This window comes from Symphalangus syndactylus, chromosome 6 (genome assembly GCF_028878055.3).
Source record: "Symphalangus syndactylus isolate Jambi chromosome 6, NHGRI_mSymSyn1-v2.1_pri, whole genome shotgun sequence".
Classification (NCBI taxonomy): domain Eukaryota; kingdom Metazoa; phylum Chordata; class Mammalia; order Primates; family Hylobatidae; genus Symphalangus; species Symphalangus syndactylus.
Genome location: NC_072428.2, coordinates 33,548,054 through 33,570,113, shown reverse-complemented (window position 1 = coordinate 33,570,113; position 22,060 = coordinate 33,548,054). Strand labels below are relative to the sequence as shown.

General features: G+C 34.4%; 1 protein-coding gene across 6 annotated transcripts in view; it reads left to right on the top strand.

Moving 5' to 3' along the window:
- The window catches only part of GAS2 (growth arrest specific 2), a 166,889-nt gene that overhangs the window by 86,030 nt on the left and 58,799 nt on the right, over positions 1-22,060 (top strand). For all 6 annotated transcript variants that reach the window (XM_063641903.1, XM_055282120.2, XM_055282119.2 and 3 more), the window contains 3 exons: positions 2,856-2,919; positions 14,251-14,392; positions 20,950-21,057. In XM_063641903.1, coding sequence (XP_063497973.1) covers positions 2,856-2,919; positions 14,251-14,392; positions 20,950-21,057 — 314 coding nt within the window. The remainder of the gene's footprint in view (positions 1-2,855; positions 2,920-14,250; positions 14,393-20,949; positions 21,058-22,060) is intronic.

Below are 22,060 nucleotides of genomic sequence, written 5' to 3'. Positions count from 1 at the left end.
TCTTTTCATCTATTAACTTTAGTTTAGAACTTGCTCTAGTGCCACTACCAAAGTCACCTTTTTAGTATAATATAGATACTACATACAGACATTTGAATTTACATTTTATAGCAATAAGGTAAGAGTGCTTGCTTTTGCAATTTAACATTTGCATGATTTAAATTCTTGCCTTTTCTAAAGATGCTAGGTAAAACTTTAGCCTTTATTAAGTTTGTTCATCATCACAACCCCTATCACCACCGCCACATAACCATATAACCCATAACCATCATCTTCCTTGTCTTACAAGGCATAGTAGTCACTAAGGCCTTTCTCTGTTCTAAGTATTGCGTTAAGTTATGCAACTCTACAGATTTGTCTTAGTCATTGCTTACTGGTCACCAATCATTCCTTTTTTTTTTGTCCATTAGTGGCCAGGCTTGGTATATTCGTTATCTGAAAAACTATTAACATATGAGGTAATATTACAGATGTGCTTTAAAGCAATTTTATTGCTTTATAAAAAGGCAATATTTACACAAAGAAGTGAAAGTAAAACACCTGTTTTCTGTTAGCATTTTCCTAAGAAATGATGCTGGGGAAGAGGTTTATCTGTCTTAAATTTTAATGGGCTGATTCTATTAAGGAAATAAAATGGAAAATCATGCAGTTTCTTCTCAGTTTGCCAAACTGCTTTTCTAATGAGTCTACGATAGAGTTTATATTGAGTTTTGGCATGCAAAAGCTGTTTTAAATTGGCAAATGAAGAAGCAAAGAAATACACAATATTGATGCATCCTACATGTGAAATTGTCTTTCTTATAGCACTCACATTATTATTTTTCTTCAGAATGAATTTTATTTTCCAAATTGGTATTCAGCATATGTACAGTAAGTTGGTTAAAGAACCATTTTTATCAGGTATTATCTTTTATAGTTGGTTATTAGCTTCACATTGACACAATTTAGTCAGTTAACTAATAGTTTTTATATTTTGACACTCTTGTCATCAAGAAATGCATGACATTGTATCCAAAGCTCTTGATGCTATAGCCACTGCTTCACACAGCTTTTACCTTAGGATGAGGACATTAGTTTTAAAAGTCCTCCTCTCCTCAGTTTTTATATCCTTCTTTCTCCCACTCAAAACTCCCTTTTTGTTATTTTGTACCATGGATATGTTAAAAAAAAAGTCTGAATCAGAAAGGAATTGATGATCTATACAAGAATGTCCATTTTCATTTGTTTGTTTCTGTTTTGTAATATGTGTTATTGTTCTCTGTATGAAATTGATGCTTGTGTGGTATTACAGCCCTTGTGTTACTTTGTGCTGGAATTTATTTAATATACTAAACCTTATGAAGTTGATATCATTCTATCCACAGTCAACTTGTAGTACATTTGAAACTGGAGGTAGTAAATATCTTCATTTTAAGCCCTTTTAATTAAAAGCAATTAAAAATTCCCTGACTAGTACTTTGTGACAATTTACTAATGGTCATCTCAATCTAAAATTTGTGTTATCAGTAATAGAAATATCCTGCAATTCAGATTTTCCATAATCGGTTATGGGATTTAAAATGTAATGGTGGGATTAGAATTCTGGTAGGATTCAAATTTATTTTAAAAGCTTTAAAATGCCATTTTATAACCAAATAATAATACATTTGGATGTCTCCTTAAAACCAAATGAAATCACATACTTTTACTATCAGGTAAAAGTGTTTATTCTATTTACTACACACACCCAGCAAATTCCACTGTGCTGTCAGTGGATCAAATATTGCCACTATCATAATCTGTAGAAAGAAGGAACTAGAATATTTAAGTGAATAGAATAATACTGGAAAGTTAAATTATTATGGAATTCTGTGTTTAAGAATAAAAGCAATATTGCTCTTTTTCTTAAAGTCTATCAATAAACAATCAATAAGCTAATATTTTCCTTTTTTAGAATACTATGTATCAGTGTAAGACTGTTCTCAGTGCAAATTTTTTCCAATCTCTCTTATCTTTATTCAGTGATGAATAAAAGAACATTGTAAAAATCCCCACATTTTGCTTAAAAAAGAGAATAATATGCTCTTTTACATGCTCTTCTTGTAGACTTGACAAAAGCAAGCATGATTTGTCAACATTACTGAATGTCTATCCGTAAGCAAATGCACTAATTAGTCACATTATATTATAATAGAAATATCAATTCAAAGTACAGCCTTCTAATTTGCTTCTGTGATGGGCAAAACTGGCTGATGGTGCCTTGGTACGTATTTCCAAAATTCAGTCAGTTGAAATTGTTTCTTTCTAAAATATTATTTAATCAGATTTGATTAGAAGAGTACATGAAGTGACAGGGTCTCACTTTGACATTTATCTTTGGAGGATAACAAAGGAATGTAGTATAAAATGTTTATCCTTATTTCATTTTTTTTCCTGCTAAAATTATTGTTGGAGGTAGGCCCATGATATTAAAATGGCTAGCCGTTGCTCCATAGTTGTGATTTGTGTTTTTAAATATCAATTGTTGACAGGTATCATAATTACAGCTATGTAGGCATCCAATATTGACGTACCAGTATTAATTAATTGAATAAAACATTTTTAGGGTGAGATTTCCTGAGGGTTTCCTGAGATTTCTGGGGTGAGAGTTCCTGAGACGAATAGCTTTCGAGGAAGCATAGGCAGCGTTTTGAAAACTAATTTAAGCCTTTAGTAGAGCTAGGTGTATTGAGGTATGGGATGGGTTCTATGACTGTCAGAATGAAGACTAGTTCCTTTCCTGGGAGCACAAGGAATGAGGGTCATTGGCAAGCCTGTGCTGTTGAGCTGCTTATTCCTTCTATTGTGAAGGTGTTCACCTCTGTCTTGTCTTTCAGTCCTCCACAAGCAACCCAGAGAAGTGTGTCTCTGTCTGCTAGAGCTTGGCCGGATTGCAGCCAGGTAGGTCAAACCACTGCAACTATGTCAAGACATAGACGATTTCAGCATCCAAGCAACACAGAAGCTTGCTGGCTTTTCATTGCTAATGTTTAACCTGGATGTTGAGAATCTACTCATTCGCGATGATAATATGAACTTCTTGAGGGCAGCAGTTGACCAAATTAAAAGCGTGCCACCAATATCCCTAACCTCAAGATCTTGTTGTCAAAGCCACTATGTCTAAGCATTTGCTAATATCCTTTAATAAAATACATTTTCCCTCCAAAACTTTCCTGGGTGGGGTGAGGACATTGTACGTGCAGTTTTATATGACAGTTCTCCTTAGCGGAAAGTCTATTCCCATATTCTGTCTATCTTCCTCCTCCTTCACCTCCTTGCTTCCTTTTTACTTTTTAATAATTTTCAGCCTCCCTTTTTATTCCTTTTCTTCATTTCCCGCATTCAACACTTTGCTCTTTTAGTTTCCACTTCTGACTGGGATGATAGTTTTAAAATTATCTACATTTTTATTAGAAAAAGACATAGAATGTTATCCTTATGTAGAAGCATCTTTGAAACCTGTTTTTTTCCTCTAGGAAGGAAAAACAAGAATTAATTGCAGAAATCATAGCTAAATAAGCAGAGGAAGGAACTCTTAGCTAAAGCAACTTGCTTTGGTTTCATGTTTTCCCATTTATTATCTTGCATACCATCAGACAGGGCTTCTGGCCAGTCCAGGAAGCCCAAAGAACAAGAAATGAAGATACAAATGTTTGAAGAAGTCTTGATGCAAATTAAAAATTCTAGATTAATTAGAAAATGGTTTCTTATCCACATCTGGGTATACTTTTAGGGTTGAGATCAGATGAACAAGTAAGATAAAGTGAGAACTAACACTGAATGAACATTCTCAAAGAATTTATTAATAAAATCAAGAAAAAATAGGTGAACACACCAGCGATTTACAACATGGCTAGAAAACTTGCTGCCAATTAATAGACCTTTCTTTGATCCAATAGAAAATTAACCTGTAATCAGAATATGTAACCTCAAGTTCTTTAAATCATCGTATCAATATAATCTTCGTGAATTGTGCATCAGGTATAAATTTCATTTTGCCACAATAATTCGGTGTGCAAAAGATTGCTTTAATGTTTTTCAATTCAAATTAAATATTTTTGAGTCTTACCTCAACATGGAGTAAAAAAAAACAATTTGAGACGTGAAGATTTTTCTATTTACCCCACGCTCTTCCCAGTTAATTGTGGGAAGGCCTCTGGGGGAGAACTCTCTAGTCTTGGTCCTCTCAGATGTCTACTGCTCAGGCATAGTTCAAACTTGTGGCATCTGGCTGTTTCTTAGGACTTTGTTCTCTATCATTGCTGCCACATACTTGGCTTCTGTGACGGAGCAGGATAAAGATATACCTCTTGCTTCTAGGACCCTGCCACTCCTACTCCCCCACCCACCTTGGGGCTTCTGGGCTGGAAGACAAATGGCCTTGAGTCAAGTGAAAACCAAGGACTCAGCATCTATTGCTTAAGAAAGAGGAAGTTGGCGGAGCGCTGTGGCTCATGCCTGTAATCCCAGCACTTTGGGAGGCCGAGGCGGGCGGATCACAAGGTCAGGAGATCGAGACCATCCTAACAGGATGAAACCCTGTCTCTACTAAAAATGCAAAAAATTAGCCGGGTGTGGTGGCGGGCGCCTGTAGTCCCAGCTACTCCAGAGGCTGAGGTAGGAGAATGGCGTGAACCCGGGAGGTGGAGCTTGCAGTGAGCCTAGATTGCACCACTGCACTCCAGCCTGGGCGACAGAGCAAGACTCCCTCTCAAAAAAAAAAAAGGGGGGGAAGTTAAAAATACAAGGGGTAGGAAATCAAACTAAATAAAATTTCAATAAATGAACTGCTGCCAAGGAAATATTCAAGTAAAAGAAATATGGATTGTCTAGCGTTCCTACTTAAAGAGAGAATAGACAAAAAACTTTTTTTAGTTGATTATCACATTAGAATACTCTAAAATGCCAAATATAATTTTGTTACTTAAATATTCTAAATATTTCATCAGATAAGCCTCTTGCTTCTGAAAGTTGTGATACAGAAGTAAACAGACGGGGTTATACTATCTCTAGAATTAGGTGGGATTTATAAATTTTCCTCCCATTTAAGTTTATAGCATTTGCCTTATTTCTAGTTTTTATTTTATATATTGTTATTATATATTATATTAAGTGAGCACTGTGATTAGGGAGCCCGCTGAATAAACATTTTAATTATAGCCAAGTCATCAAAGAAGAAGACAAGCTGCCCAATTATAAAATGCCTTTAAGAATCACCTTTCCTCCAGCTCCGAGTCTGGCATAAATTGCCCCTTGTTGCAGGATGTAAAACAAATTAAAATCTTGGTTAATGAAAGTGAATTATAATGGCCTTGTCATTTTCAAGGTGATACATTATGTGAAGAGTTCCTCCCACCCAAATATTTTAAAATTGTGATTTGGGTTTGTTCCATTTCTGACCATGCTTCATTTCCACACAACCTGATAAAAGCAGTAATTATTCACATTACCAAAAAATAAATTATGGATTTTACAAAAGAAGTTCCATAAGGATTAAGATAACCCTTACATTAAAATATTTAATTTGTAAATTTGGCCTTTTATCTTCTTTACTCACTTGGATGGTGTGAAGTATTCTGTACTTTCAGCAATAAAAAAAAATCCTAATAAATTATTCATGGTGCTACTATTATTTTAGTATGTGACATGATGGTAAACAGTTGAATACCAGTAGGATAGATTGAACATTTAAGTAAGAATGTCTAAGTTTCTCTCTGCATACATTTAAAGTTTTTTTTATTTTGTTGCAAATTCAAATATGTTTTACAAACGGCAACCCAATAAACTCAGATCTTACTGTTTTACCCCTGTGTTGAAGCATAATTAGTTGAAAGAAAAAAGGGAAATTTCTCTTAATCTAATTTTACTCCTAAATTTTGCCTTATATACATTAAACATATATCTAAATGCTTACATTTGTACTTCTCACAAACCCATAGAGGATTATACAAATTAATGACTTAAAACAGTTTTAGGTAAAACTAGAAGTGATTTTGGGAGAGCTCTCAATAATCACAACAGTAATTTGCACACAGAGCAGATGAGTTTAGACCTTAATGAAGTCTCCAGTACAATCTTGTGAGTTTTGTGTTTTTCATCATTGGTAGATGATGTATTCTTATATTTGATTCTAAACACTTTTCCAGTTTATATAAACATAATTTTAAAACCATAAGCATCACTTTGAAAATGATTCCCAGTGAGTTTCTGATTCTCTGCCATGTTTTCCTCTCTGGGGACACTTAGTGAAGCTCCTTTGGAGCTGTGGGCTTCTCTGAGTTCTGAGATTGCTGAATGAGACCACTTGTTTTTGTTCTCATGGGTAAAACTTCCTTTTATTTTCAACTAAATAGAGCTATCATCACTGGAGAGTGAAATCCCTCTGCTAATATTTCAGAAAAATATCAGTTTCTGAATATAAAATATGTGTTTGACTTGTGAAAAGTAAAACTGTATAAAAGCAAGTTAATAAAACCTCAAAGATATTTTTAATGACAGTGCTTTGATATTCATTGCTGAAAACAAAGTTAGTATAAATTCAACATTTTTTGACTGTAGAATTAAGATGATCCTTATAATAGAAGTAAAAAAAAACTTTTGATATTTTCGTTTGGGGTCATAATCAATAATCAGTGGTATAGTGGAGTTTCTTATGAATTTTATTTTTTAGTATTTCCTTGATTTGGAGCAAAATTTATGACCATTTAAAAGAAATATACTTTCGGAACATTTTCTTTAATTTCTGATTTTAATTCATGACCTTTTAAAAGGAAATCTTACTTAAAAGAAAAAAATATTCTTATACAAAGATGATTAACTGACCCATCCTATTTAAAGCACTTGAACTAACTGCTGAGAACATCATATACTTTCACATGGTTGAAATTTCCTTCCAAATCTAAATCAATCTTTAAATTGCTTTAAAACGGAAGATAAATGAGGAAAAAATTATCTTGCAGGAATCTATAAACTGTCTGTTATATGCCTTAAAAAGGGCAGTTTCTCGCACTAGGCTGTAAAATTTGTCCCTCTAACCCTAGTAAAATAGGATCCAGATGTCTTTTGTTTGAAAACTCTAGACTACTAAATAGTTTGAGTAAATTTTCTAGTTCAGGCCTCAGTTTGGGGACTTAGCTATTTTACCTAGAGCTCAAAAACTGTGTCAAGTGCCAGAAAAATGAGAAATCCATTCCTAAAACCTCATCACAAAGTCATTAACCGTAAGATCTGTTCCCTATCACTTTTTTCAAAAAAAAAATGAGACGAAAATATGTTGCCCTTTGAATATTCACCCTACTTTCATTATCACTGGGGTATAAAGGTATGAGGATATGATTTTAGTGGATACTACCTTCTTGGTCTCTTTAGTGTGACCCTTAATTAGTTTGAGAACAACAGCTACCCCATTCTAAAACTCTGAAATCTTGTAGTTGGAAGGGAGTGGAAAATACTATAAATGTGTGAAAACCTCATAGACAAAATAAAAGTGTGGAGTGGTATAGAGTTCATGGAAACCAGAATGAAGCAGCCTTTTGGAGAACAGAAAAAAGATCTATTTGATGACTAAGTTGGCTTGCAGGTGCAAGCCCCCAACCCAAAGGGAATTTTGTAATTTACAATCTGTTGACATCTCCAGACAGACAGGAAGCCAGTGAATCGTATTTAAGTATGCATTTCAGGACTGGCTGACTGTACCTTAGGCAGTTTGAAGTATTCAAAAGCCAATATAAGCAGAGATTTGGGACTTAGTGTTGATTTTTTATGTTCAGTGGCATAACTAATTTTCAGCATTCCCAGATAAAGAAAAATCTCCAGAGAAAGGTTTTCCATGTGTGACTTTGTTACCAATTTTATTCAAACCTAGTCTACTTTGTTTATATTGGACATAGAGCCAAGTATGTTGTTACTCGAACATATGTATTATTATTTCACTTTGTAAAAAAATTTAAAAATTATGCAATCTATTCCTGAAAGGTGGCATGAATCCACCTACAATTACAAATGAAATCATATTTTCCAATTCACCTAATTTAAGTTTCAAATATGATATTTTCACTTAGGGATGACTTTTAATTGGCTGTGACTTCTCACGTCTTAAGTTACTCGAGCCTCACTACCAAGTTTATGCTATTCTTTTAAGAACATTAAACATAACCAAGTTTTATAGCTTCCTGGAACTAAGATGGCAGAAAAGTTTACAGAGTTTAAAAGGGGTTGCTTGCCGAATTTTATCCAGTGAGTTAGTAGCAAAGCTGAATTTATAATTTGATCTGCTAAACTCCAGTACTGAGATAGTTCTGACATTTCGTAATTCTAGGGAAATTTATTTAAAGAATGACTACAGTAATTTTTTTGGTAAAGAATATAACACTATTACTTTGTATTTTAACACCTTAATTTTGAAGTTAACATGATGTTAACAGTGGTATAATATATTCTAAAAACCAAGAATTTTAGCAACAGAACCTTAGTGCCTCAGTTTCCAGATTGTACAACACTTAATTTGTCAATTAACTTATCAGCAATCTCAGATGTTGTGCCATGTGTCAGAGACTATACTGGGCACATGAAGTATACTATTTAATTCCTTCTAATAATATTAAAAAATAGAAATTAGAATTTCCATTTTATATTTAAATAAAACTGAGATTCAGAAATAATATATGTCAAGATATCCAACAATGTCAGATGCATTGAAGATGCTCAGTAGCAGTTGCTTTTCTAAGATTCTTCCTCTTGCCTCCCTCCCTCCACTGCTACAATAGATCTTGAGAACAGGCCATTTTCATTTCTACTTTTCTGATAGAAAATAGACTTATCAAGGTTAAGTGATTTGTGAAATTTTAGAAGTAGGTTATAAAGGAAATAGAAGAATAAGGACAAACTAACCCCAAAGCTAGCAGAGGAAAAGAAATAACTAAAATCAGAGCATAACTGAAGAAAATTGAGACCCCAAAATCCATACAAGGAATCAATGAAACCCAAAGTTGGTTCTTTGAAAGGATACCAAGATTGATGCACCACTAGTTAGACTAACAAAGAAAAAGAGAAGATCCAAAGAAGCTCAGTCAGGAGTGACAAGGATGACACTACAATTGATCTAAAAGCAATACAAAAGATCCTCAGAGACTGTTATGAACACCCTATGTACACAAACTAGAAACTCTAGAGGAATGGATAAATTCCTGGAAACATACAACCTCAAAAGATTGGATCAGGAAAAAGTTGAAACCCTGAACAGACCAATATTGAATTCTGAAATTGAATCAGTAATAAAAAGCCTACCAACAACAACAACAAAAGCCATGGGCCAGATGAGTTCACAGCTAAATTCTACCAGACATGCAAAGAAGATCTGGTACCTATTCTACTGAAACTATTCCAAATTTAAGGAATAGGGACATCTCCCAAGTTCATTCTGTAAAACCAGCATCACCCTGATTCCAAATCTGGCAAAGACACAATGAAAAAAGAAAACTACAGGCCAATATTTCTGTTGAACACAGGTGCAAAAATTCTCAACAAAATACTAGCAAACTGAATTTAACAGCACATTGAAAAGTTAACTCCCCATGATCCAGTAGGTTTTATTCCTAGAATATAAGATTGGTTCAACATATGCAAATCAATAAATGTAATTTACCACATAAACAGAATTAAAAACAAAAACCATATGATCATCTGATAGATATGGAAAAAACTTTTGATAAAATGCAACATCCCTTCATGATAAAAAAAAAAAACCCTCAACTAACTAGACATTAAAGGAAACTACCTCAAAAGAATAAGAGCCATCTATGACAAAACTATAGCCAACATCATATTGAAGCAAAAGCTGGGCAAAAACTGGAAGCATTTCCCTTAAGAAGGGGAATGAGACAAGGATGCCTACTCTCTTCACTCCTATTCAACGTGGTACCGGAAATTCTAGCTAGAGCAATCAGGCAAAAGAAAGATATAAAATGCATCCAAATAGGAAAAGAAGAAGTCAAATTATCTCCTTACAAAAAAATAAAATAAAACACCTAGGAATACATCTAACTAAAGAAGTGAAAGATCTCTACAAGAAGAACCACAAAACACTGCTGAAAGAAATAATAGATGACACAAACAAATGGAAGAACCAGTTATCATTAAAACGGCCATACTGCCCAAAGCAATGTATAAATTCCACACCATTTCTATCAAACTGCAGCTGTCATTTGTTATGGAAGTAGAAAAAAGTATTCTAAAATTCATTTGGAACCAAAAAAAAAAAAAAAAAAAAGAAAGCCCAAATAGCAAAAGCAATTCTAAGCAAAAAGAACAAAGCCAGAAACATCACATTACCTGACTTCAAGCTATACCCTAAGGCTACAGTAACCAAAACAGCATGGTACTGGTACAAAAACAGACAGAACAATGAAACAGAATATAGAATCCAGAAACAAAGCTGCCTACCTACAGCCATCTGATCTTTGGCAACGTGGCCAAAAATAAGCAATGGAGAAAGGACCCTTTTATTCAATAAATGGAGCTGGGATAATGAGTATCCATAAGCAAAAGAATGAAACTGCATCCATACCAATCACTATATACAAAAATTAGCTCAAGATACATTAAAGATTTAAATGTTAGACTTCAAACTGTAAGAATTCTAGAAAAAAATCCTAGGAAATACTAGGATTTCTGAATACTAGAGTAAATCTGCAAAAGCAATTGCAACAAAAACAAAAATTGACAAGTGGGACCTAATTAAACTAAAGAGCTTCTGCACAACAAAAGAAATTCAAAGGAGTGACAAGCAACCTACAGAATGGGAGAAAATATTCACAGACTACACACCTGAGAAAGGTCTAATATCCAGAATCTATAAGAAACTTAAACAATTCAATAAGCAAAATCAAATAACCTCATTAAAATTTGGGCAAAAGACATGAACAGACACTTAAAAAAACATACAAGTGGCCCCAAAACATACAAAAATGTTCTCAATATTGCTAATCATCAGAGAAATGTGAATCAAAACCACAATGAAGCCAGGCACAATGGCTCACGCCTGTAATGCCAGCACTTTGGGAGGCCAAAGCAGACATCACTGGACCCCAGTTTGAGACGAGCTCCACCTCTACAAAAAATTACAAAAACTCCACCTTTAAAAAAAATACACCCCCAAAATTTAGCCAGTCATGGTGGCATCTGCCTGTAGTCCCAGCTACTCAGGGGGCTGAGGTTGGAGGATCACTTGAGCCCGGGAGGTCAAGGCTGCAGTGAGCCATGATCACACCGCTGCACATCAGCCTGGGTGACAGAGCAAGATCATGTCTCAAAAACAAACAAACAGACAAAAAACCCATCAGTTACTGGTGAAACTGCGGAGACAAGGGAAGACTTATACACTGTTGGTGGGAATATGAATTAGTTCAGCCACTGAGTAAAGCAGTTTGGAGATTTTTCGAAGAGCTGAGAACCACTATTCAACCCACCAATCAGGTTAGTAGGTATATACCCAAAGGAAAATAAATAATTCTACCAAAAAGACACGTGCACTCATGTGTTCATAGCAGCACTGTTCACAATAGCAAAGACATGGAATCTAATTGCCCATCAATGGTGGATTGGATAAAGAAAATGTAAGACGTAGAATACTATGCAGTCATAGAAAATAATGAAATCATGTCATTTGCAGCACCATAGAGGCAGCTGAAGGACATTATCTTAAGCAAATTAACACAGAAACAGAAAACCCAATACTGCATGTTCTCACTTATACATGAGAGCTAAACAGTGGGTACTCATGGACATAAAGATGGGAACTCTAGAGTGGAGAGCAAGGGAGGGAGGAAAGGCTAAACAAAAACTATTTATTTGGTACTATGATCACTACCTGGGTAATGGGATCATTTGTACCTCAAACCTCAGCATTATGCAATATACCCATGTAACAATTCTGCACATGTACCCCTGAATCTAAAATACAAGTTGAAATTATTAAACAATAAAAAAATTAAGTAGGTCAATGGAACAGTTCAAAATCTAACTCAGAGAAGAATGAGAAACAAATCTTAATGTGAGTATTGTTGGTACTTGTCAAGAGCAAGGTAACCAGATACTGTCTACAATTCAGCATAATCAATGATTACTAGAAAACTAAAAAAAAAAATGTGTTCTAGTTTTGGACAAGGTTAAAGTCTTCTAGATTAACTTATTTTGGTCAAGGATTTTTGTACATTTAATACTTACATGTTTTATTAAAGCCTTATATGCATTTAGGGATTCAAAACCATAAGACTGAATGTATATTAAGAACCTTATTTTTATAGGAGAATAGAGAATTTTTTTACATTCAAATGGTAGCTGTTAGGTAATTGTCCTGTGCCAAGGTCTGTGTGAGATACTTGTGATTCTTGGAATGAGACAGACAATGATCTCTACCACTACAGCATTTGCAGTCTAGCACATTTCCACCATTGTCCTGTCCCATAAACTGGTACCTATGTACAAAAGATTAGAAATACGTTCAATGGTGCCTACAGTCTTTTAGCAAGTGATATCTATGTAAGTAAACATTAATCTGTGGACTAGAGGCTGTTCTCAAAGCAGTACTTGTTCAGTGGAATTGGGCTCACTAGACTGTTTTGTTTAAATTTTCCATCTCTCGAAGGGCTCCTAACACATAGCACCCCTCTTTACTATCTGAATTCTGAAAAAAATAGAAAATAAAAGACTTGCTTATCACCTTTATAGCTAAAAAGATCCAAGCCAGTAGACATGTTTAGTGTCTTTAACAGAGCTCCAGAATTAGGCCAATTAACTATCTAGTCACAAGCAAAGTGGGGGTCCATGTGGAGGGCTCCCGGTGGACAGCTTCTTTCCCAGAAGTAGGTAAACTAAGTAAAGCATGCTCAGTTTATTCATAAATTTACTGATTTTATAAATCCCTTTATCTTGTAGTGGATGGGTAATGAAGCAGAAAAGCCAGGAATAAAACTACTTGAGCATCCACTGCAAAAACAAAACATCAAGAATAGGGAAATTGCTTTCCGCTCGGAGTATGTACTGAACATATGTGTAATGATATCAGTTAAAATAATAAGCAGTTAGAATAGGACAATTACTTAAGGTTAAATCTGATGATGTTTTCATATACTGTTCAATAAGAAGTACTAACACATACTGTCAACATATTCTCTACCTATAGATTATTTACTTTGTAGATTTTTTAAAAATAGATAAAAAAGTAGATAATAGTAGATTTAAAAAAAACATGTTTTTAAATCTCCAAGTGACCTTTCCCCTCCTTTTTAACACCCGATCACCTGATTAAAGTCAGAGAAACTGCATTTAAGTCTTTATCCTGCTCCTCGCTACTTACATATTTTCTCTAGATCTCTATTATCTGTAAAAGTGAAAGGGTGTAAATTGATGATCTCCAAAACCCTTCACAACTCTCAAATTCTAGAATTATTGTTGGCCTCCCCCACCTAGGTACAGTTGATATGTACCTAGGAAACCAAATCTAATTTTATATTTAGCTAAAGAAATAAATGATTACAGGAGATAGTAGCTATGTCTCTCCCTTTGAACTTTTCTGGCACTTATAATTTGCAAAACACCTTTTTTATACATTGTTACTCTAAATTATGTCTCTGTTTCCTCTATGCTCAGTTGTTTCCCAAAACAATGTATGTGCTTTCATTATGCTATTCCTAGGAGCATAACCTATGACATTGTATAACCCATAGTACAATGTTCCGGACTCATAGGAAATACATTCAAAGTTAATTCTTCTCTGCTAAATAATTTAAAGATGTTTATTTCTGGGGATTGCTGCTTGCAAACTTGAGTCTGACCCTCTGATTGTATTTCTATTTTTAACAAACAGGTTCAAAATAGTTTAATTACAGCACTAATATCAGTAGAACTGGTAAATATGAATGCTGAAGACCAAATTTTACATGGTTATTCATGTTGCTGTTTCATTAATATATTGCATTGCGTGTTTTTATTTATTTTTAGTATACTATATGTGTCCATATATGTACACGTATGCATACACAGCAGGTATACATGTTTTTCCTCTGCTTAGAAGGATGCTAATTCAAGAGCTTACCATTTCAATGCCAGAAAAAAAGGGAATGTTATTTTTAAAAGTCAGCGATTTATTCCCATGGTGCTTGTCATCAAATGTAATATATGGTAATTTTATCACTATAAGATATGTATATGTAATGATCCAGTGTCTTTTTAAAGGTATGGTGTGGAGCCTCCTGGTTTGATAAAGCTGGAAAAAGAGATTGAACAAGAAGAAACACTTTCTGCCCCTTCTCCTTCACCTTCTCCTTCATCAAAGTCTTCTGGAAAAAAGAGTACAGGAAACTTACTGGATGATGCAGTAAGTAAAATCAGTCAGACTTCTTACCAACGGTTAGTCTTTCTTGCACTACAAAACATTTTCTGTGCAATCTCGTATCAGTCTAATCTTTACCTATATCAATTTTCTTGAAATTTATTTTAAGCCCTTATGAAAAACTTTGTAGTCCTACAATTCATTTTGAGATTCAAAACTGAACTAGTTGTTCAAAATAAAGTGTCATTTAATGCTGCAGACCAATATCTAAAACTTTAGAATAATAAGTCAACTCCCTGAAAATTGTATTTGAAAACATGAAAGTCTCTTTGTCACTGGACCACAATTCCCCCTTTCACAGATAAGAAGTCTGAAAACAAGATCTTGAGGATTGTTAAAGAAGGGAAAGTAAATATATGATAGAGAAGTTAAGTGCCTTTTATGGACTACCATTGTTTTTCAAGTGCTCTCTTATATGAAAGGCAGGTTCCTTCTTGAGGAATGGAAACAGAAATTGAGTAACCTGCTGAGGGGAGGAGAGGAGCTTAGATTCCAACAGAGTTTTGTCTAACTCTTCAAGGTCGCTCTACTTAGCAAAGCCCTTGAGTCACAATTTTTGGTAGTTAGGAAATGTTTTAACAGAATCATAGTAAACCGTTTTTAGGTATAACAGCAAACACGGTGAATTAAAACTCTCAAGTGACCTTAGTTGTCTGTTAAGTAGTTATTGGTTATGAAAAGTAGTGTGCTTGAGTATGTGTGTGCATATGCCCTGCACACATATATTTTAAGTGCAAATGTAAAAAAAATTAATAAAGGAGATAAATCATCAGTGACTGGGATGTTATTCATGCAAAGTTTGTATTTCGGGAGTTGTAGTTGCTTATTAATTTTATAGAAAATGGCAATGCCAGAGGCATTAGACTGACGTATGTCTCACATACATGGGGAGAGTCCTTAGAAACTAGCACCAGCCACAATGCCAGCTGTAAAAATAGGCAGAACTGAAAAGGACTGATGGTCCATAGCTGTGAGTTTCTTCTTCCAGGATATGAGCAGAAAAGAGCTGGGAAAATGGTTGGACACTACAGGATGCAGAAAAAGAGATTTCTCTGACTTTTGCTTTTCTCCATGTGACACGATCAACTATACTGCAGATTTAGATGAGCCGAAATATAACAGTTTGTCTGATAGATTAAGAACCCTCATTTCTGTTAAGGGCAGCAAGCATATTAGCTCTTAAAGGTATCTCAGCTAGTTTAATTTGGTTTCTTCTGGGTAACTGTACAATCACTCGGGAACTAAAGAAGAACAGGCAAGACATTTTGATTTAATGCTACTGAAAAGGATTTTAAAATCACTTAACTTTGTCAAAGAATTGGTCATATACCTTGCTTTTCATAGGATTTCACTTTTTATTTTGTAAGGAAATTGAGTAACATTATATTAATAGTAGATAATGATCTGTTGTTTATATATTGATGAGAACATTTTTTCTTCTGTGTCAATTATACTTTTTTGATTAGACTTACTTTAAGGTAAGATGTACCTCTAGTCTTTCTGTTATAAATATATTTCCCCGGGGCAAATATACTTGCTTATAGTCCATTTCCTCTCAGCTATCACCTTCATTCATTTTTTTAAAATGCCTTATAGTCAGGATTCCAGACCACTAAAGAGTGTCTGGCTAATGTCCCTCTTATCCTCCTATTGAATGAATTACTGGATCAAATGAATTTTTTTAGTCCTGAAATTATGAGATTGCTTCCTGGTATTTGACACTGTTGACCACTCCATTCTTGAAATGCATCTCTACAACATTTCTGCTACCAGAAGGGTAAAACTAAATGCACTTTGGATTTGATTAAAATTATATAGGGTGCTCTATAACATCTAGGGTGAAACCCAAGCTAGTTCATATGTCATAGTCCATAGCCCTCCATGTTCTGGCCTACTGTGTGTTTTCTAGCTGTTTTGTCTGCTGCATTAGTCCTTGAATTTTGATGTAGCCATTGTAGCTTTCTCACCATACTTCTGCCTACTCACCTGTTACACTACTTTTAAACACCTTTCCATCTTTTAAAATTCAGGTTGTGCTACCCCCTGTATAAAGATTTTTCTGGTATCTCTCATCCCAGGTATAACTGGAAAATCATTCCTTGGTGCTGCAAGTATTTGTATCTATTTAATGAAGGATTTACCTTTTTGGGCACAAATATCCTTACATCTCAAGGTGAAGACCTTGTACTCAAAGACAAAGACCGTATTTTATCGATCTACATCCAGTACAGTGTTTTTTGGATAAATTATCAATGTAGCTAATTGAAGTTTAACCTTCTCCCTTATTCTATTTATCCAAGTTGGCCACATGCTCTGGAAATGCATGAACCTTTCATTTCTACTGTAGCTTTGTAGAGGGTGGAGATGCTGCCACTTGAAGCTATTTCTGTGAACCTAGAAGTAGCTAGGATGATTTTCTTTCTTCACTACCTTGTCTCCTGTCTGGCAATCCTTGAGATGGGGAGAAAAAGAAGAGAGGGCAAGAAGGTGATAGGAAAACTATGAAAAGGACTTCAGAGTTTACCAATACTCCAGTTCAGAAAAAGAGAGTGAAATAAAGATTTTCCATACAACAGTAAGCCAGTCAGTCAATACACGGTGGTTCTCCCCTACTCCCAAATTGTGTGCTCTCAGTTGAGAACAACGGAATGGATTTCCCAGGACTTGAAACCTTCTTTAAAGTTTACCAGAGTTTAGAACATAAACATTTGCTCCGTTAAAAGTTTCCATTGAATGTAGGAAATATACAATGTGGATATTTCTGTAACTTTGTCAGCTAGAATATTATGTTTCACAAGTCTTAAAATGGCATTTTTCAAGCAATGTTTGGTCAAACATACCATGGTTAAATTAGTTTGAGAAATACAACTTACTATAGTCCTCATCTAGAGTCTGGTGATAAACTTTGGCATATCAAAGGCTCTAGTGAGTTCCATAATAAGATCTTGTTTAACCTGTAGTCTTCTAAACTTATTTGACCACAGAAGTCTCTTATTCCTTTATTTTACACTGGGGAAAACTGCATTGAACTATTTGCATTCTGTTTGATAGGTTTTTTTACTGAAGTGTTTTATTTCAGGAACAGTGGAGCAGAGAGAAAAGTAATTTGAGCTTCACTAATGTTTTAAATCAGAAATTAATACATCTAATATAAAAGGAAATTGTTCCTATAGTAACTGCTTCACTGCATGTGAGGCACATATAGCAGTTCGGGGTTGAAAATGACGTACTCCAACATGGATTTTAGAATAGAAATATAAAATAGAGATTGCTTGCAGAGTTTCTGCATTTAGTTAATAATATTGGCTATTTTTACTCTGGGAAGGCTATTATCTGCCACCGCAAAAAAGAAAAGAGGAAAAAGAGAAAGAGGAGGAGTAAAAAAAGGAAAAAAAAAAACAAGAAGAAATAAAGAAAAAAGAGAGAAAGCAAAAGAAGCAGATCTGTGTTAAGATATTATATTCCAGTGAACAGTTTCAACAATAACTGCCAGTTTTGAAACCTTCAATATTTCTTCACATTTCTTTGTTTGATACTTAGGGGAATAGTGGGAAAAAATAGGTGACCCTTTATGTGGAAAATACATCACCTTCTTTAATCAAGATATCATGAAAGAAACACAGTGGTTTCCATTCAGATTAATTTATTCTCCAGATGTCCTGATAGAGTGATTCAGCTGTGATAAAACGGAGTCAGGTTTAGTTCTCCTCTTCGCTGAGCTAGTTCTCACACAATGAGTTGAATACAGTTCTCAGAAATCATTCTTACTTTCTTCCTCTTCTCCATCAACTTCCTCAGTCTGGGGATGAGAGATAGTATAATTCTGAGTAATCAGGCTTCTCCTGAAATCCTATTTCAGCAGAAAACTGGCTGGGTTCCTAGCCAAATAAGAACACCTGCCAGACTGACTTTTCCCTAGGTAATGTAAGAAGCACAGATGTCATCAGTCACTGTTTACTTAACAATGTATTTCCACTGGCCACAGTCTGGCCTTGTTTCTTCCATTTCTGCTTCCACCTCTCATACAACGACAAAAACAGCCCTTGATTTTTAAAATCAACTCCATTTTCAAAGCTAGAAAGGCATTCAATAACGGCAGGCCACTTGAGAAAATGTTTCTTGTATTTTACTTCATTTGATACCAAGAGTTTCTGTCTTTTGTCTAAGAACACTGCAAAATGGACATACTTTCCATACAGACTTGTGATTGTCATTTTTTAGTGGAGGAACCAGTTGAACATCAATTTACTCTTTGGTTAATTACCACATGGCAGCAAAATTGTGCCAAACGTTATCCTCCTAAAGTTCAGGCCTCAGGCCATGTGCTTTCTTGATGCTGTCAGTCTGATTTTCTTCTGGATGATCAATCCTCCTCCCAATGCCCCTCCCTTTCTTCATCCTTGCTTTCCTCATGGAAGCCCTTATTTGTGGTGATAAGGAAAACGGTATACCACTTCTAGCAATGGCATAAACATAACTTACATGTATATACACATATTTATATTTAAACATATTCTATAAACACATATAGAAAGAGATATGCATAGAAAAATACCGAAAACAGGAAATATAGACAACATTCATTTGTCCCGTGACCCTACCCTCAGTCCCAGAATGTGATTCTGCATTACTAGAAGGAAACGATGTGATCATTATTCAACTTTTGTACATCTTGTTTTATTATCATCATCCCACTCAGAAATAACCTTTCAAAAATATTAGAACAGAAATCTATTAGTACTGGGGTGAATGTATCTATAGACCAAGTATAATATGATAGAACAAACTCAGAACACAAAGTAATTGCCCTAATCAGTAACTTAATGTTAAGTAGTTTTCTCATTTTTTGATGAAAGCTATTTCTAGTATTCTTTGAATCCATGATTATTTTGTTCCTCTAATTTCCCCCTGTGGCCTGTATAGATTCATGTTCTTATATATCTATTTAGTCAATGTGTATTTAATGAATATTTATTTGCCATTAAGACGTGCTTTATATCAATGATTTTAAAATATAATGAAATACCATCTTAACTCTAAAGGAACTCAGTCTAGCAAGAAGACATTAAGGTTAATCACTAAAGGAGCTACAATATGCTATGATAAAAATAAGTACCAAAAGCCATAGGTTTATATGTCAGCAAAATTAAGGACAGCAAAAAGGACTAATGGCAATGTATATATTAAAGTTGGTTCTTTTGTCCTTTTCCCCCCAAAATAGTGTTGGTTCTCTTTGTATACATCCTCATTGAGTCATAATTATATATGTGATAAATTTATGAGATAAATTTAATTTCAGGGTTTTTTTTTCCATTTTTTGGTTATTCCTCCAGTGTCTTATGCTTTCAAACTTTCTGGAACGTTTCTTATTCTAGGAAAAAAAAAGTTGTTTAATTCCTTTACATTAACATGCATTTGAGTTCATGTTTTACTCTCTGCACAGTTTTTGCTTAGAAGGCTGATTAAAGTCAGAAATTGAATTATTTGAAGGAATGATTTCATTTCTTTGGTGACATAAATGTAGACACCATGACATCTTCATGGAAGAATCTGGGTGAGGAAAATCCAGGCCAATTTCTATATTTGTTCTATCTAGCTTCTAAATGCAGGCTGCACATCATTTACAGCTTTCTGTTTCTTCCATGGAAACTTTTCCTCAAAACACGGGAGATTATTGTTTGGGGTTGTTTGGTTGGTTGGTTAGTTGAAGAGCAGACAGAGTGGGTGGTTCCCAGTCAGGGAAAACATAAACATAAAATTGTTCCTAAAATCATGGACTATTATATTATCGTCTAGTAATCACAACTATTCATAAGCTTTATGCACATATCATTTAGATTATGTATTTTTTAAAGAGTGGGAGAATAGATATAACAGGGATAAAAACCTGATATTCAGACATCGATTACATAGAACACACATAAGCTGTAAAACATGGTCAAAGAAGTAGGGTTTGATAGGAATTACTGAGATGGAGTGAGTTGCAGGGTAAATCTGAGTAAATAAGAGATTAATTCTTAGAGAAAATCTTAGAGTTCAAAATAAGATGAAACAATAGTCTCCTTAAAAAAAACAACTTGTTAAATTCACTGTCATTTATTTTGAAACTGGGTAAAATTAATGTAATTAAAATTATACTGAAGTAACATAAACTCTATGTTAACATACTTTCTATCCTGGTTTTCAACAGGTTGGCCTTGACAACCCCAATGTGCATGGTGTTTTTAGTCCTCCAAAAGTAGGAACCCAGCTGATTGTGTATAGTCTATAATTTCAGTTTATTTCCTGCTCATTATCCTCCAGCGTCATCACTGTCATTAGCTAGCTTATGCCTTAGTGCAGTCATTTGCCTTCAGATGTCTTTGCGGCCTGAACTTTACATGGTAATGATTTAATGTGATATCCCTATGCTCACATGATGTCCATACATAAAGAACAAGTTTAAAGTCATTAAGGGTTCAGGGGCCGTGGAGTCCTCGGAGCAAATTAACATAAATGCAACCTAATTAAGAAGAATGAATGTGCCTGCTCTTCTATTTCAGGTGAAACGAATTTCTGAAGATCCTCCTTGCAAATGCCCAAACAAGTTCTGTGTGGAGCGGCTCTCCCAAGGAAGATACCGAGTGGGAGAAAAGATCCTCTTCATTAGGGTAAAGTTTTACTTTTCACTTATCTTGTTCTTTATGAGAACATTCAGAATTTGAGTTAGGGGAAATATGACAGATAAGAGCAGGAACTTCCATATGGTGCTTACATTTAAAGATACATGGTATGAATTTTTCTTAAGCAGCATACATTATAATGTGCTACTGAAGGCTAAATAGAACTGTTTTTTCTTTGTACATATACCAAAACGCGTACACACCAAAGACACCGTGGAGATCAAATAGCATGAAGAAGCCTTTTCACTTGTGTTCTGTTTTGCTAAGAACCAAGATAATTTAATCTCTCAACGTAAGTTTGTGACTTTTACTAAGACCAATAATTCTTTTTTTTAAAAAAAAAAATGAAAAATACAGATACATTCCTAGAAATCTGCAGTTGTAAATAAAAGTAATTTTCTGCTTTATGGTTTAGTCACTTCTAAAGGAATAGGCGTTGTGTTTTTTTTAAAAAGCTATATTCTTTCCTCAGTTGAAAAAGTTAAAAAATATCCTGCTGTTTTGTAGAATAGAATGATTTGAATACGTACATCTGGTACCAGCAATGTGTATTCTCACAATACTCAAGTCTGCAATGACTCTGTTGAAATTTTGCCCTTGTAAAGTTTTCTTAATTTCTACTTTTGGCCAAAACTTATTTGTATAACAGGTCTTTTTAAAGGCTCTGCAACATGTAGTTGAAAAAAGAAAGTTTAATCATAATTTTAGCCTTAAAATATAATGTTAATGATTTTGAATTCTAATCTAATTTTAGATTAGTATTTACTAATATATTTCTTAAATTTCCAGGAAATAATTGCTATTCTGCTTTGGAATAGCAGCAAAAAGGATATAACAATGTGTTATTATTGGAGTATGAGACAGATCTGTGTAGATGGCCTCACTAGGAAAGGCAGTTGTCTGAGTTGCTTATTGTTCTTTATTGCAAGGATAGCATACATATTTTGTTAAGTCAAACTGCCTGCTGTCACGTTAGTACATTAAATAATAG